Source organism: Oryctolagus cuniculus, chromosome 7, assembly GCF_051225735.1.
Source record: "Oryctolagus cuniculus isolate XC-2025 breed Fujian yellow rabbit chromosome 7, ASM5122573v1, whole genome shotgun sequence".
NCBI classification, from domain to species: domain Eukaryota; kingdom Metazoa; phylum Chordata; class Mammalia; order Lagomorpha; family Leporidae; genus Oryctolagus; species Oryctolagus cuniculus.
In genome coordinates this window covers 11,085,232-11,101,626 of record NC_142873.1, presented here as the reverse complement: position 1 = coordinate 11,101,626, position 16,395 = coordinate 11,085,232, and the positions used below count along the sequence as shown (strand labels likewise).

Genomic DNA, 16,395 nt, shown 5'->3' with positions numbered 1-16,395 from the left:
TCCAGCTCTCTGCTATTGCCTGGAAAGCAGTAGAAGATGGCCCAAGTGCTTGGGCCCCTCACTTATGTGGGAGACCTGGAAGAAGCTCCTAGATCCTGGCTTCAGATTGGCGCAGCTCAGCTACTGTGGCCATTTGGGGAGTGAACCAGCAGATGGAAAATCTCTCTCTGTCTCTGCTTCTGCCTCTCTGTAACTCTGTGCCTTTCAAATAAATAAATAAATCTTAAATCTTAAAGAAAAAAGATGATGCATTTTGCTGGGTGTCTTCCCACTGAATGGAACCCTTTCTCAAACTAGGAACTCTACCAAGAAAGCTTTTCCTTGTTCTTAAAAATCTTTGAGGGAGCAGCACTATAGCATAGTGGGCTAAGCCTCCATGTGCAGCATCAGCATCCCATATGGGCACCGCCTCTAGTCCCAACTGCTCCTCTACTGATCCAGCTCTCTGCTATGGCCTGGGAAAACAGCGGAAGATGGCCTAAGTGCTTGGGCCCCTGCACCCGCAGGGAGACCCAGAAGAAGCTCCTGGTTCCTGGCTTCAGATTGGCTCAGCTCCAGTTGTTGCGGCCTTTTGGGGAGTAAACCAGCGGATGGAAGACCACTCTCAGTCTGCAAGTCTACCTCTAAAATCTTTGAATTCTGAAAAAATAGCTGCTACTGAGTACCTTCTCTAAATTACACTTTTAAAAAGATAAATCTAGGGGTCAGCGCTGTGGCACAGCAGGTTAACACCCTGGCCTGAAGCACTGGCATCCCATATGGGCGCCGGTTCAAGACCCGGCTGCTCCACTTCTGACCCAGCTCTCTGCTATAGCCTGGAAAAGCAGTGGAAGATGGCTCAAGTCCTTGGGCCCCTGCACCTGCGTGGGAGACCTGGAGGAGGCTCCTGGCTTCAGATCAGCACAGCTCCGTCCATTGCGGCCAATTGGGGAGTGAACCATCAGGTGGAAGAGCCCCCCCTAACCGCCCTCTCTCTCTCTCTCTGCCTCTCCTCTGTGTAACTCTGACTTTCAAATAAATAAATAAATCTTTAAAAAAATAATAAAAAATAAAAAGATAATTCTAAAAACGTCTCATTCCCAAAACTTTAGCTTCAAGGTGTTTTTAGTAGAAACTTGGGCAGTGGCTCTAAATGACACCATCACACACTTAACTATAAACTACAGGAATGTCCAGAACCCACCCAGTTATACCATACCTAGGTAGAGTAGAAATATACAAAGAAGCTCAAGGCAAAGAAAATCTGGGGTAGGGTGTTACTAACAAGAATTTTTCTTCTAAATTAAATCCAATCCCAACTCTAAAGCAATTCTTTCAAGAACAATTGACATGATGTTCCAAAATAATTTGAATATCAATACTAAAGGGATAAATGTAAAATCAAAATATTCTTACCCTAAGAGTCCATGGAAATGATATAATGAGGTTAATGGTTCTGCCTGGGGGGGGGGGGGGGGGGGGGGTTACGGGCAGCTCATGTCTGGCTGGGTGCAGTGCTGTTCCACTTACGCTCTCGTTCTCCTTCTCCCGCTCCTCGTCATCCTCCTGACACTCTCTCATTGCCCTCTGGATGCAGGCATTTAAGCAATGGCGAATAACATGGATCAGCTTTGCTAGAGTGTTTAAGATTATCAATAATTAATTTACATGTTTCTTTGGTAAAATCAACTTTTCTAATAGTAAAATTATAATCCCAAATAGTTAAAAGTATTACTTTAGGAGAAACCATTAAGAAATGTGTTAAAGCACCAAGCCCAGTAAACTGACAAACACTGACTGTGTGTAACGGCCTTACACTTAGGGGAGAAACAACGTAAGAACTGAGAAGCAGCAGTGGTCCACACCTATGTTAGTGCAGGCGGTGTGCTCGTGTGCATACTGGTAGAACCTTCTGGCAGCTGCATGATTCATCTGGATCAGAGTGACACAACGCTCACACCAGACCTCCTCTGGCTGGTTCACAGGCAGGAAAGAATTAAAGATGAGGCTCACCAGGCGTCGAGACACAGGTCGAGAATCATTTTCCAGACGAACCAAAATATGCTCCATGGGGCATATTTTCCAAAACTGCATATAAAGCACACATGCAGAAGGAAATGATCAACTGTTCCTATAATCCTGAGGACAGCTTTAGCAAGGTGTCCAGAACACAACCCAAAAGGAACTAATTTTTATATTTAAAAGAATCATTTTTAATAACATACCAGATTCTGTGATTTTTCTGCAGAGAAATGAGAACAAAGTTACATTTTAAAAAGTACCAATGTGTAAGGTACTCAGGTATAAAACCACAGGGTTTGTCAAAATTATTTAATACTATTATTCATATATAGCAAATTCTCAAATACTAATTATGCTTACCAAACACCATAACTGCTGGCCTGCTAAAGTGAAAGTAAATAAGTAGCTAACAGTTGTGACATGGACAAACCACATCTCCTGTTTTAGAGGTATGGGAATTAGTCCTGAACACCCAGGGCTGCCTGTCCGTCCCCACCTCTCCTGCACCAGGTGCCTGGGGGGTCAGATCCTCACAGCTAGGTCTCTGCCTCCTGCCACCCCACCTCACATGCCACTACCGACAGCCTGCCAAGATCAGAACTTAACAAATTGTTTCTCCACTCAAAAGCTCTCAAAGTTGCCTACAGAAAACACCAACATTCTGGTCAAGACAAGAAACAGTATAATAAAGCAGAATAACAGACTCTAGATTCCAAAGGCAGAATGACAAACCCTGCCTCACTCTCCTCCAAGGTCCTCCAGTACCTAGATGTAAGCAGTGCCTTGGACCTGGCCTACTCTCAGGACCTGTGCTAAGGAGCACTTTCTCTTTCAGCTGTATTCAGTGCGATGCTTCTCATTAGCAGTCAAACATTCTGATGCCATCCCAACCCTCAAAACAACCACACCTAGAGAAGCTCCATCTGCGTCTGTATCCTGGGTTGCCCTCCCTTTCCCTGTCTACATCTGTTGTAAGAACAGTGGAGGTAAAGGTGAGGGCGCAGTGTTCCAGGGATGCTTCCACAAGACACTTCTTGCATTTCGGAAAAAGTTAAAGGGTTTGAAGACAGTAACTAACCCCAATCCCACGATGACGCGGCCCTAGTAAGGAGAGAGTAGCTGCTGTCTAAGGCTCCAAGTAGCACAGGAAAGAGACTGCAGCAACAGCCTCCAGCTTTAGCAGATGGGACTGTTCTGCCAACCAATGCCCCAAACATGACTGAAAGAGGCTTGAAAATGATGGCTCCAGAGACTCTTACGCATGAGTTAGATCTGGTTCCTTCCAGGTGCCAATAAAAAAATAAGAGCAAGATACACACCAAGACTCCTTCTAACCATCTTAGCATCCTTACATCTTTTTCCTCTCCCCAACCAGTTCCCTTTCTGCCTCTCCTAACACACAGACACCCCTTGGCCTCGTGCATGATTCCTAACAGGTTATTTTTAACTCTGAACTCACAAGCAGCCCTAAGGTGCCAATACTGCCAGTAACTCCAGGCATTGAACAAGTACCTCTGTCACTATTTATTGTGATTTCACAACAATCCTAAACATAGATGTCCTTACTTTATAAAGAAACTGAGGCTTAGCACGATTAAGCACAAGAATACATGGCTTGGAAATGCTCTACAGTGCTGTCTTTCAACATCATAAAAGAGCCCATCTGAGAAGTTCATAGGCACACACTGACACAGACAAATTGAAGGAGAGATATAGCTTGGCCCACTAAACTCAGCATATTGGCCCAGACCTACTATGGCTGACAACAAAAAGAACCGTAACCCTCATTCATTCTACATATTCTACAGGCAGGAAACCTTCAGCCTGGCCAGCATGTCCACTACAATGTGTGCATGACTAGGGTGTGACAGTCTAGTCACACTGCCCAGGCTGCTCCTTCCTTGTGGACAACGCGCCTGCAGTCAGCTCTCATTGGCCTGGCTCTCCGTATCTGGGCCAATCTTAGCTTGTATGCCCACACAAAGCTTTTCAGAACCAATGACCAACCATTGTGGCCATTTGGGAGTGAACCAGCAGATGGAAGACCTCTCCCCCACCCCCTCCTCCATAGCTCTGCCTTTCAAATAAAATAAATCTTAAAAAAAATTTTCAAAAGGCAAAAAGCAATATACATCACATTAGGTAAGTCTCCCTGTTATCCCTGCCCTTGGAAATCCAACCCAACCCACATGATGCAATGATCACTAGTTTCTTGTTTTCCTCTTACAGTATGTTATTTAATCATATCTGAACAAATACATATATATATAAGTAAGTAAGTTCCCCATTTTATATAGCTGGTAGCACCCTAAAAACATTTCTACACTTCACTGTTATACTTCTGCATCTTAAGAAATATTTCCATGTACATCCCACAGCAATTTCTCTCTACACCTTTAACAGCCCCACAGCATCACTTCTTGTCTGAACACACAAGCCTGTAGCTGATCCCACACTGATGACATATCAGCTCGTTTCTAAAACTTGCGTGGACTGTGTAACTCTGACTTTCAAATAAATAAATCTTTTTAAAAATTACATCAAATATTTCAACTAAAAAAATCACACTGGGGCCAGTGTTGTGGCATGGTGGGTAAGGCTACCACCTGTGATGCCAGCACGCAATACAGGCAACAGTTTGAGACCCAGCTGCTCCATTTCCAATCCAGCTCCCTGCTAATGTGCCTGGGAAAGCAGCGAAGGATAGCACCCCCATGGGACATTTAAAACAAGCTCCTGGCTTCAGTCTGGCCCAGCAGCCCCAGCCACTGCAGCCATTTGAAGAGTGAACCAGCTCTCTCTCTCTCTCTCTGTCTCTTCCTCCCACTCTATGTTTTTCAAATAAATCAATCTTTAAAAAACCATGTCACACTGGGTAAAAATATAAAAATTTACATTAAGGTCTTTCAAAAGCAAAACATACATTGGTATTTCTAGAACTTCAATGAAAAACATAAAACAAAAATTTATCATACAATTGGTCAAATATGTTAGCAATTTGTTTAAAATGTGATTACCAATACTCTTGGAATTAAAACTCTTTGTCTTTCTGTTTGATGAAAACAGATGTATCTACTTCATACATTAAATATAATAACCTCCGTTACCTACCTTAGCAGCCCTCACAGCTTTGATTTTCAGAAGCATATCCACAAAAGCCACTCTTACTTTCTCTGAATTGTCGTGCAGACAGTATTTGAGTGGTGGCAAAAGCTGTTCTAATAATGGGTGACTTAGTTTATTATCCAAAATTATTGGCAGGCACTGCAACAAAAGAGAAAGACAAACGGTTCAAAATCAGCATATCAACAAAAAGTTCAAGTAAGAGAGAACTTAAGAAAACATTCAGCTTCATATCTACCAAAACTACTAATTAAATAAACATACCTAAGGAAAATAGGTATGTTTATCTTTTTAAATGTTTCCTATGAAAAGTATACTTTTAGTGCATATAGTCTCAACAACTGATAATCAGCCCAACCACTATTTTGTTCAAACAAGATTAAAGCAGTTATGAAACAAATTTTCAAAGCTACTTGCTAAAATGCAAGGGTTTTTGAGTCAAAACATGCAGAGGGAGACAGCACTGCGGTACAGCAGGTTAAGCTGCCACTTGCAATGCTGATATCCCATCAGAGTGCCAGTTTGAGTTCTGGCTGCTCTGCTTCCAATCCAGCGCCCTGCTAATGCACCTGGGAAAGCAGCTGAAGAGGGCCCAAGTGCTTGGGCACCTGCCACCCATAGGGGAGACCCAGATAAGTTCAAGGCTGACCCAGACCTGGCTTCAAGGGCCATCTAGGGAATAAACCAGCCGACGGAAGATTGACCTCACCCTTCCTCCCTCTCTGCTTTATCCTCTCTCTGCAAGTTTCCTTTCCAGAAAAAAAAGAAACAGAGTACTTTCTATAGACAAGAGCATAAGCTGGAATACAAGAATTCATTCATTTTAAAGAGTCCATAAACTAGGCCAGCGCCGCGGCTCACTAGGCTAATCCTCCGCCTACGGCGCCGGCACACTGGGTTCTAGTCCCGGTCAGGGCGCCAGATTCTGTCCCGGTTGTCCCTCTTCCAGGCCAGCTCTCTGCTGTGACCAGGGAGTGCAGTGGAGGATGGCCCAAGTGCTTGGGCCCTGCACCCCATGGGAGACCAGGATAAGCACCTGGCTCCTGGCTTCAGATCAGCGCGGTGCGCCGGCCGCGGCGGCCATTGGAGGGTGAACCAATGGCAAAAAGGAAGACCTTTCTCTCTGTCTCTCTCTCTCACTGTCCACTCTGCCTGTCAAAAAAAAAAAAAAAAAAAAGAGAGTCCTTAAACTCTCTGTATTTCCTGCTTGATAATCACATTATTGTTTTAACTAGTACACCCACAACTGAACCCCTCTGGTGCTCAGAGAAGGGCAAGGACCCTTCTCGGGACAAGAGGCTAGGTAAGATGCTCAGACTCAGATGAGGCACCAAATTAAAACTACAGATTAGCTCCTGCACGCTTTCAACTCTACAGCTTTCTCTCCTAGTGTTAGGAGAAAGGATGTTTTTGCAGAGTCTCATTTTAAGAGGATCTACAGGAATTCCAAATACATACAGTTCATATCATGACATGCTGTGCCCAAGGCAGACTCATCTGCCCACACAGGCAGTCTCCAGGTCTCTGCTGCACTTGTTCAGGCCACAGCATTCTGCAGCTCGGCCCTATCCCCACCCTGCCCTTTGCTCACTCTCCTTCCTCTCTACAACACACCGATCTGCCTCACGGGAGAGCCATCAGGCGGGGACATTTCGGTGTGACTCTGCGAGGGGTCCTCAGACTGCAGCTGGAAGGATAACACGGAAGGAGACTGGGCTGGGGAGATACAGCTGCTGGAATTAGAGCAGCAGGAAGAAGCTGAACCTCAAAGGACACCAGGGTGTGACAAAGAGGAACAGCTCTCAGGTAAGCAATCTAGTAGATGGTACTACAGGCTGAACATCCCTCATCCAAAATGCTTAGGACCAGAAGTGCTTCACACTTTGTACTTCTTTGGATTTTGAAATATTCGCATGTACATAATAAAAAATCTTGAGGAAGAGTCTCAAGGCTAAACATAAAACTTATCTATGTTTCAAATATACCTTATACACATACCTAAAGGTAGTTTTGTGCCATATTTTTATTGTGCCTATGATTTGACTGCAATGTATCACATGTAGTCAGCCGTGGCATTTCCCACTTGTGGTGTCATGCTGCTGCTCAAAAAGTTGCCAATTTTGGAGCATTTTGGATTTCCAATTTTTGGATTAGGAATGCTCAACTTTACCATTCCAAGAGAGAGAAGGGATGATGGGGAAAGAGAAAACAATCTTCTCGGGAAGCAGTCGGTTAGAACAGTAGGCAAGAAATTCAGGTCTAGAGATTGGGAGAGTTACTGAGACGCATCCCCAAGGACTCTCATCAGGAATAAAGTGTCCACTCCTCCCTCCCCCTCAGCCATCTGCTACAAGAAATGCCCCTCAACTGTCAGCGCACACGCAGGGACGGCCTCCTTCCAAGCAGTCAGAGCACAGGGCAGATCAGCATGTGATATGAGGTTCTGCCAGCTCCAAGAGCTGCCTGAGGCTGTACCTGAGGTCTTCATAGGCGGTCACTGCTTAACTTCTTCTCTCCCTTCCATGAGTATACACCCCAGGAGTAGCTTCCTAATCCATATTCTGCAAAATAATCTCCATCTCTGAGCTAACAGGCTGATTATTCAAGCAGAACTGTCAAGCAGACATTTTCTATAAACTGAGATCCACTACACACAGGCTGCAGCTGGAGCAAAGGATGGGAATCAGATGTCCCAGAGGGAGCCTAACAGTGCAAGAAGCAGGTGGACCTCTCAGAACTCTGCCCTTGACCAACATTGAAAGCATAAGAAGAAATCCGTCTCTCTCTCTCACACACACACACACACACACACACAAAGGAAGAAGAGCAGGAAGAAAGAAGAAGAAGAACTAGAAGGGACAAGAAGAGAAGAAGGGGCAAATGATGGTCTACAACAATGTTCAGAAGCACAAGAAACTAGTCTAGGGGTCAAATTCAGCTCATCGATCAAAAAGAACAGTGAAACGGTCTTGTGAAATTAACCTTGGCTAGAAATGCTGCACTGGGTCATGGAGCTGAAAGGCACTTTACACTGGATTAGGGAATAAGCAAAAAACATGGGAGATAGAACATTGAGGTTACCATATAATTTAACACAAACTTGAGACTCTTCTGACAATAAAAAGGCTTCTACCAACAATTACAGCAAAGAGGCCTAACCCTAAATGGATGGTTACCCAACAAAGCACAGATGACCTTCGAAAGAGGTTAAGCAGGGTGGTGCCTACACCTCGATATGACGTCAAGGGAACATGCTGGCTTGTATTCAGGTGGAGATTTGAGAATGTTACCGGGAAGGGTGAGCATGCTGCAGTAAGGATGCTGCTGACAGAGAGATGTGGAGCACGCACTGGAAATACAGAAAGTAACCAGCACGCAGGTTCTAGAGAAGGTGGGAAGAGAAGAGATAACAAAAGGACAAGAGGACAAAAATCTTCTCTGAAAAATGTCTGTGTTCCATCTGAGGGAAGAGAAATCCGATGGCTTTGTGCTCACAAGGGTCAGAAGTTCTACATAACTGAGTCTAAGGGTAGCAAAGTAAGATCATTTCTTAGCTAATCTGATGCCCCCCAGAGATTCTGTGAATTGGCCTGAGATCCTTACAGATCCTCCAAACCCAACTCCAGAGGGCATTTGTCATTGTAGCCTCAGTCATCACTTCCCCGGGTCAGCCACAACCACCCACCTTTCATTTCAGTTTCATTGAATCTAGAACTACTTGGTTCAGGTGACTAAGAAAATAAAGTGTGAAAATTTTTCTGCAAAGTTCAAGGCACTACTGATGTTACTGATGGGTATGAGTATAAAAACATCATTTTAGTTAATCCAAATATGGTCTATATACAGGTTCTTCACAAAGCATTCAAAATGCCTCTGGAAAAAAAACAGTATTATTTCCAATAGTTGTTTTTGTAGAAAACATTGTTAATTTGGTTTTTAAACACTTGACGTTGTATAGACAACAAAAATACACACAGTATTATCTCCATGGGGTAGGATTACAAGGGTTTTTTATATGTTTTCCATCTGTATTTTCTAACATTCTATAATAAACAAATATTGCTGGATAATTTTAAAATGTACAGTGGTGATTAGCCAAGTGGGTTGAGATGTCTACCTCTCCCATCAGAGTGCCTGAGTTCAACACCCAGCTCCAGCTCCTGATTCCGGCTTCTTGTCAACGCAGACCCTGGGAGGCATCGGTCACAACTGAAATCACTGGGTCACTGCCACCCACACGGGACACCTGGATTGCGTTTCAAGCTCCTTTTGCTGCAGTTCTTGGCTCCCATTCCTGCTGTTGCAGGGTTTGTGAATCAATCCGTGGAAGGTAGCCGATTTCCTGCATTATCTCTTAACAAATAAAAAAATTGTTTAAGCTTACCTTAAAGACAGAACAACGGACATCAGCAGAGCTTGCATCAAATGCCAGTTCCCCAGTTACTTTCTTCAGGAGATCAATAAGAATAGTTGGGGGCATCATTTCCCAATATTTGGAAGCTATTTTACAAACTCCAAGGATTCCTGTGGAACGGACCATCGGATAAGGATCTTCTAAAAGGCTCTATAAGTAGGAGGAGGAAAAAACTTTATTAGCACTTCGAGGTTTCACAATTTACTAAGACTTAAAGTTACAGAAATACTGATCACATACAGATTCCGAGATTTCAGATGATTTACCATTTTTAAAGCGGTATTTTAAAATAACAGCCCAGATATACGAGCAGCCTTAGTGCCACATGCTATGTACAGAACTTCAGTGATACTAGACTTGATGTACCAGCTCCGTCAATCGCTGGGACATGCAGAGGTTTAGCTGGCTACAGCAAGCATTCATATCAGACACAGCCTTTGTGGTCCACCTGCTTGAATTCTCAAATGTCACAATACAGAGAGCCCAGAATAAAAAAACTCCAAGTATACGATCAGTGTTGTGGTATAGAAAGTTAGCTAAGATGTTGCCCGTAATACCAGCATCCCATAAGAGCACCAGTTGCAGTCCCAGATGCTCCACTTCCAATTCAACTCCTTGCCAATGCACCTGGGAAAGCAGCAGCAGATGGCTGGAGTGTCTGGGCCAGCCGCCCATCTGGGAGACCCAGATGGAGTTTCAGGTTCCTGGCTTGAATCTGCCCAGCCCCAGGCCATTGCAGCAATTTGGGTGTGTGAACCAATGGATGGAAGATCTCTCTCTCTTACCCTTTGAAATAAATCAATCTAAAAAAAAAAAAGGGAGGGGGTGCACGGCACTTTGGCACGGTAGGTTAATCCTAGACCTGCCTGTGGCCGGCATCCATATGGGTGCCGGTTCAAGTCTCGGCTGCTCGGCTGCTCCACTTCCAGTCCAGCTCTCTGCTAAGACCTGGGAACACAGAAAATGGCCCAAGTCCTTAGGTCCCCGCATCCACATGGGAGACCTGGAAGAAGCTCCTGGCTCCTGGCTCCAGATCAGCACAGCTCCAGCCGTTGCAGCCAACTGGGGAGTGAACCATTGGATGGAAGACCTCTCTCTCTCTCTCTCTCTGCCTCTACTCTCTCTGTGTAACTCTGACTTTCAAACAAATAAATAAATCTTAAAAAAAAAAAAAAAAAAGAATTTGTCATTCCTATATGCATTTTTTATTGTAAAAAACTTCTTAACTGGTTCTGCTCTTAAACTTACTAGCATGTACATGTTATCCACTGAAGAATGGTTAATGAGCAAAATCTATTAACCTTCCAACCTTGCAAATATATTTATGCAGATAATATTTCTACCAACTATTAAGATTCTCAGAATTAGACTTCAACTTACATCAACTTGAAGGATTTAATGGAATAAAAATTTAAACATCAGAAGAGAAATCAAGTCACTATTCACTATTTAGCCCAAATCCTCACACACCCAATAGGGAGCAACAAAGACAAAACCTACATTTCCACAAAGAATTCACACCCTACATCCCTAACTGTAATTTGTCTAACTCACCTCTAAAAACTCAGTTGCATTTCAAGTACATAATACGCAGAATTCATCTACATATTCCTAATATTATATTAGACTTATCACATCACTTATGTGTAATGTTGCCATTACATGTTAGCAATAGAGACTGAGCTAAGTACTTGCTACTCATTTTAAATTTACATATTATTATAATATTATAAAATATTATTCAAAGCTTTAAGTGACCCAGCCTGGAAAGAGCCAAAGTCCATAAGAAGCTTGACCACATGAATACATACATAGAGCTCTTCAAATTGCTTCTGAATTTCACTGTCCATTTCAATAGCATGAAAGTTTGGATCTCTAATAGGAAACGCTTCAACAAACAGCAATGCAGCATTTGATCGAACTTCAGAGTTTCTGGCCTGTAATAATAAAAGAATAGCAGGAGTACTTCACAATCCCAGACAGGTAAGATATCAGGCTTAGAAAGAGTGTGACCAAATAACACCTCTATTATCTCAATACAGATTTACAAATTAAAGGCCATTACAACATTTTAATTACCTTTTTGTAAGACCTTCCTTAAATTAAGCTGAACAGTGCAATGTCAGCAGATATTAAAAAAAAATCACCTTCCTCTCTTCAGCGTCTTGCTGTGTCATTAGGAAGTGGTCACCATCATGTCCTGGTGACATCAAAGTTGTCTGTGTTAGAGACGTGTGCGGGGGCCAGCGCTATGGGGTAGTGGGTAAAGCCACCGCCTGCAGTGCTGGCATCCCATATGGGCGCTGGTTCGAGTCCCAGCTGCTCCACTTCCCATCCAGCTCTCTACTATGGCCTGGGAGAGTATGAGTAGAGGATGGCCCAACTACTTGGGCCCCTGCACCAATGTGGGAGACCTGGAAAAAGCTCCTGGCTCCTGGCATCAGACTGGCAAAGCTCTGACCATTGTGGCCATCTGGGGAATGAACCACCAAATGGAAGACCTTTCTCTCTCTCTCTGCCTCTCTGTAACTCTGCCTTTCAAATAAATAAAATAAATCTTTAAAAAAGAGAGAGACTTGTGTATTCACTAGGACACTTGACACACATGAAGCGTGTATATCTGCCTCCCTTCTACTGAAGAGATGAAGACTGGATGGCTGCGCCCAGCTTTGCAGAACCCTTATTACCACAATTCATTTAAGAGTCTGCCACTGATCTCCTTCCCCAACGGGTAACTTCAAAACTGTGCACTAATTAGCACCAAAATAATTCAGGCTTCCAGTTAAATGGATCCCAAGAATGCTTTTAATAAAAACAAAAGCAAAAAAAAAAAAAAAAGCAAAACTAAACAAAACAAAAAAACACATTTGTTCCAAAATCTCACAGCATGCAGTCTCATTTTTTACAGCTTTATTACAATTTTGAACTACAGCATGCTAAACTCCAAAGCATAATCAGTACATTCTACACGTGGATAAGCTCTTTAAAATGTGTACCTTTAATCCTCTCCATAGGATGGGCTTATATAATCTATACAGCATCTCTTCCACTCCCTGTCGAACCTTCTTTTGATGGTGGAAGTAACTCAGCACCTGAGGGCCAGAAAAAGAAAGAGAAAAGCCATGATACATAATCTTACAAACAAGCCAACAAAAACCACATAGTCAACGTGGAGGCACAGTAGGTAAAGCGGCCACCCGCAACACTGGTATCCCATATAGGTGTTAGTCATGGACCACTGCTCCACTTCTGATCCAGCTCCTTGCTAACAGCCTGGAAAAATCAGGGGAAGATGGCCCCAGTGTTTCAGCCCCTGCACCAATGTGAGAGGCCTGGAAGACGCTCTTGGCTCTTGGCTTTGGCATGACCTAGCCCTGGCCATTGCAGACATCTAGGGAGTGAACCAGCAGATAGATGACCTCTGTCTCTCCCCCTCTCTGTTAACTCTCACTTTCAAAGAAGTAAATCAATATTTTTAAAAAATGCATTTAAAAAGACCTACAAGATTTATTTGGAATTTCAAATGTTATGTAGTAATGGGGAACAGCAACACTTTCCCCTGACAGAAAATTTTTTTTTTTTTTTTTTTTTTTGACAGGCAGAATGGACAGTGGACAGTGAGAGAGAGACAGAGAGAAAGGTCTTCCTTTGCCGTTGGTTCACCCTCCAATGGCCGCCGCGGCCGGCGCGCTGTGGCTGGCGCACCGCGCTGATCCGATGGCAGGAGCCAGGAGCCAGGTGCTTTTCCTGGTCTCCCATGGGGTGCAGGGCCCAAGCACCTGGGCCATCCTCCACTGCACTCCCTGGCCACAGCAGAGAGCTGGCCTGGAAGAGGGGCAACCGGGACAGAATCCGGCGCCCCGACCGGGACTAGAACCCGGTGTGCCGGCGCCGCTAGGCGGAGCATTAGCCTAGTGAGCCGCGGCGCCGGCCATCCCCTGACAGAAATTTAACAGCTTATTTCTCAGGGCAAGGCTGCTATCTGGCAGCCACACTCATGACATCCTCACAAGAACAACTACAATGGATACAGGACAGCAACAGACAGCGAATCACACAAAGAAATCTATGGCTGAAATAAAGGCCAGATCTTTGGTTTAATAAGATGGTTTGGGCTCCAGTGTCTACTATTCTAAAATAGCCACATAATCTCAAAAATAGTCGTTTAAACCTCTACCCTTCAAAGTAAAATAGAAGCACTATCATTTTCAAGATCATAAAGAAGAGTTTATCCAAGTGGTCCCTGCAGCTCATTCTAAAAGGCTCTTATTAAACCCAAGGTTTATTATCACACACACACAGCTCTCTGCTATTCTATATATTCTGTAATAAATAGAACACTATTTAGTGACGATTCACACCAGAAATTTAACTGAGGTGTCAAGTTCCTCCCAAAACTTAATAATAATCAGAAAACAGGTGGTGGTTGCTGTGGCACAATAGGTTAAAATGGCATTTGTGTCGGCGCCACGGCTCACTAGGCTAATCCTCCGCCTTGCGGCGCCGGCACACCGGGTTCTAGTCCCGGTCGGGGCGCCGGATTCTGTCCCGGTTGCCCCTCTTCCAGGCCAGCTCTCTGCTGTGGCCCGGGAAGGCAGTGGAGGATGGCCCAAGTGCTTGGGCCCTGCACCCGCATGGGAGACCAGGAGAAGCACCTGGCTCCTGCCATCGGATTAGCGTGGTGCACCGGCTGCAGCGCGCCGGCCGCGGCGGCCATTGGAGGGTGAACCAACGGCAAAGGAAGACCTTTCTCTCTGTCTCTCTCTCTCTCACTGTCCACTCTGCCTGTCAAAAAAAAAAAAAAAAAAGGCATTTGTGACATCACACATCAAACTGGATGTCTGGGATAGAGTCCTGGCTCCACTTCCAATCCAGCTTCCAGCTGATGCACAACCTGGGAAGTGGCACATGATAGCTAAAGTACGTGAAGTACCTTTTAAAGATTTATTTTATTTATTTGAAAGTCAGAGTTACAGAGAGAGAGGAGAGGCAGAGAGAGAGATCTTCCATCCATTGGTTCACTCTCAAGTTGGCCGCAACGGCCAGAGCTGTGCCAATCCGAAGCCAGGAGCCAGGAGCTTCTTCCGGATCTCCCACGTGGGTACAGGAGCCCAAGGACTTGGACCATCTTCTACTGCTTTCCTGGGCCACAGCAGAGAGCTGGATAGGAAGTGGAGCAGCCGGGTCTTGAACCAGCGCCCATATGGGAGGCCGGCGCTTCAGCAGGCATTAACCTGCTGCGCCACAGCTTCTACACACACACACACACACACACACAGTCCTTTGGTACCAAGGGTTAAGTGAGTATGCCACAATTTCTGGGGAGTTTACATGACCCATTCTTCATTGCTAAACAGAATTTGAAACACCAAATCATGTATGTGAAACAATGACCCCATTGCCCTACAATTTAACAAAGCCACACCGGGATCGTTGGTGGGTGAGGGAGGACTCAATGAGTCAAAGAACATATCGATACTAAATACATAAGATCACAATTTTCTCTCTGTGGGATGGTTGATCCTGAGCCTGCACGGAACAAGCTGGTCCCAGAACTTCCCCAAGTCCACATTTCTTTGCCTCCAATTCTTACGTGTCCAAACACAGGGAGTCACAGACACGCCTTTGTAGGAGGGAGGGTGAAATCACATTTTTAAAAAAGATTTATTTATTCATCTATTTATTTATTTGAAAGGCAAAGTTAGAGAGAAAGAGACAGAGAGACAGACCGATCCTCCATCTGCTGGTTCACTCCCCAAACGGCCGCAACAGCCAAGGCTGGGTCTGGCAGAAGCTCGGGGCCAGGAGCTTCACCTAGGTTTCCCTTTTCGGTGGCAAGAAGCCAAGAACTCAGGCCATCTTCCACTGCTTGCCCAGATGCACTGCAGGAAGCTGGGTCAGAAGTGTGACAGCCAGAACCCACACCGATACTCATATGGGATGCTGGCATTACCGGAAGCTGCTTAATCTGCTGTGCTACAACTCTGGCCCTGAAATCGTAATTCTTAAGCCCCTTGAAAAACTCACTGGTATAAATAAACCTCCAGGTTCTTCACTGTTGGGTAACTTAAATTAAGTCATCCGTAATATTTAAAAACAAAAGTCTTCTTACCCAAAACGAATATAGTTAGTATATGTGTATTTACATCCTACAAATAATAATTCCACCATACATAAATGTAAAGATACAGTCTTTCTTCAATTAGCTCCTTGACATGTTTGCCAGAACTAACAGCAAGCAAACAAGGCTTCCCATGGATTGGGATGCTGAGCAATCGCATCTGTTAATTTAAGCAAGTACATCCGACCAGACTTGCCAATTCTTCCTGCCAGGATCATTATGATCAATCAAATACCTGTCAGTCTAATAATGACACTGTTGACAAATCCTTATATAGTCAGAACACTTACCAACATAAGGATAAAATTCGTATCTCAATTCTGAGACTACTTTTTAAAAAACAAAGTATCTTATCAAGAGAAAATATCAAAACATTTATTCCATTTTGTTTCCAAAATATAAAATTGCAAATTTAATGTATAAAAGTCAGTAACAAAAATAATTCCCAGGGCAAGCTTTATGGCTCAGGGGGTTAGGTCACTGCATGCAATGTCAGCAGCCCATGAGCACGAGCCAGGTCCTGGCTGCTCCACCTGTAATCCAGCTCCCTGCTAATGGAGCTGGGAAAGCACCAAAAGATGACCCAAGTGGGGCTGGCGTTGTGGCATAGTGGGTAAGCCACTGCCTGCAATGCAGGATCTCATATGGGGGCCAGCTCTACTTCTGATCCAGCTCCCTGCAAATACGCCTGGGAAGGCAGTGGAAGATAACCGGGTTAGTTCCTTGGGCCCCTGCA

At 44.3% G+C, this 16,395-nt stretch overlaps 1 protein-coding gene and 1 non-coding gene across 6 annotated transcripts in view; both read right to left on the bottom strand.

The window, feature by feature from the left end:
* Nucleotides 1-16,395, bottom strand: part of NCAPG2 (non-SMC condensin II complex subunit G2) — a 69,592-nt gene that overhangs the window by 31,619 nt on the left and 21,578 nt on the right. For all 5 annotated transcript variants that reach the window (XM_089336858.1, XM_051857033.3, XM_051857035.3 and 2 more), the window contains 6 exons: nucleotides 12,535-12,630; nucleotides 11,350-11,475; nucleotides 9,509-9,688; nucleotides 5,113-5,265; nucleotides 1,845-2,067; nucleotides 1,510-1,613 (listed from right to left, as the gene is read on the bottom strand). In XM_089336858.1, the coding sequence (XP_089192984.1) occupies nucleotides 1,510-1,613; nucleotides 1,845-2,067; nucleotides 5,113-5,265; nucleotides 9,509-9,688; nucleotides 11,350-11,475; nucleotides 12,535-12,630 (882 nt within the window). The remainder of the gene's footprint in view (nucleotides 1-1,509; nucleotides 1,614-1,844; nucleotides 2,068-5,112; nucleotides 5,266-9,508; nucleotides 9,689-11,349; nucleotides 11,476-12,534; nucleotides 12,631-16,395) is intronic.
* Nucleotides 15,043-15,174, bottom strand: LOC127493855 (small nucleolar RNA SNORA38). The gene has a single exon (XR_007924393.3). It is a non-coding gene; the product is annotated as a small nucleolar RNA SNORA38 (small nucleolar RNA).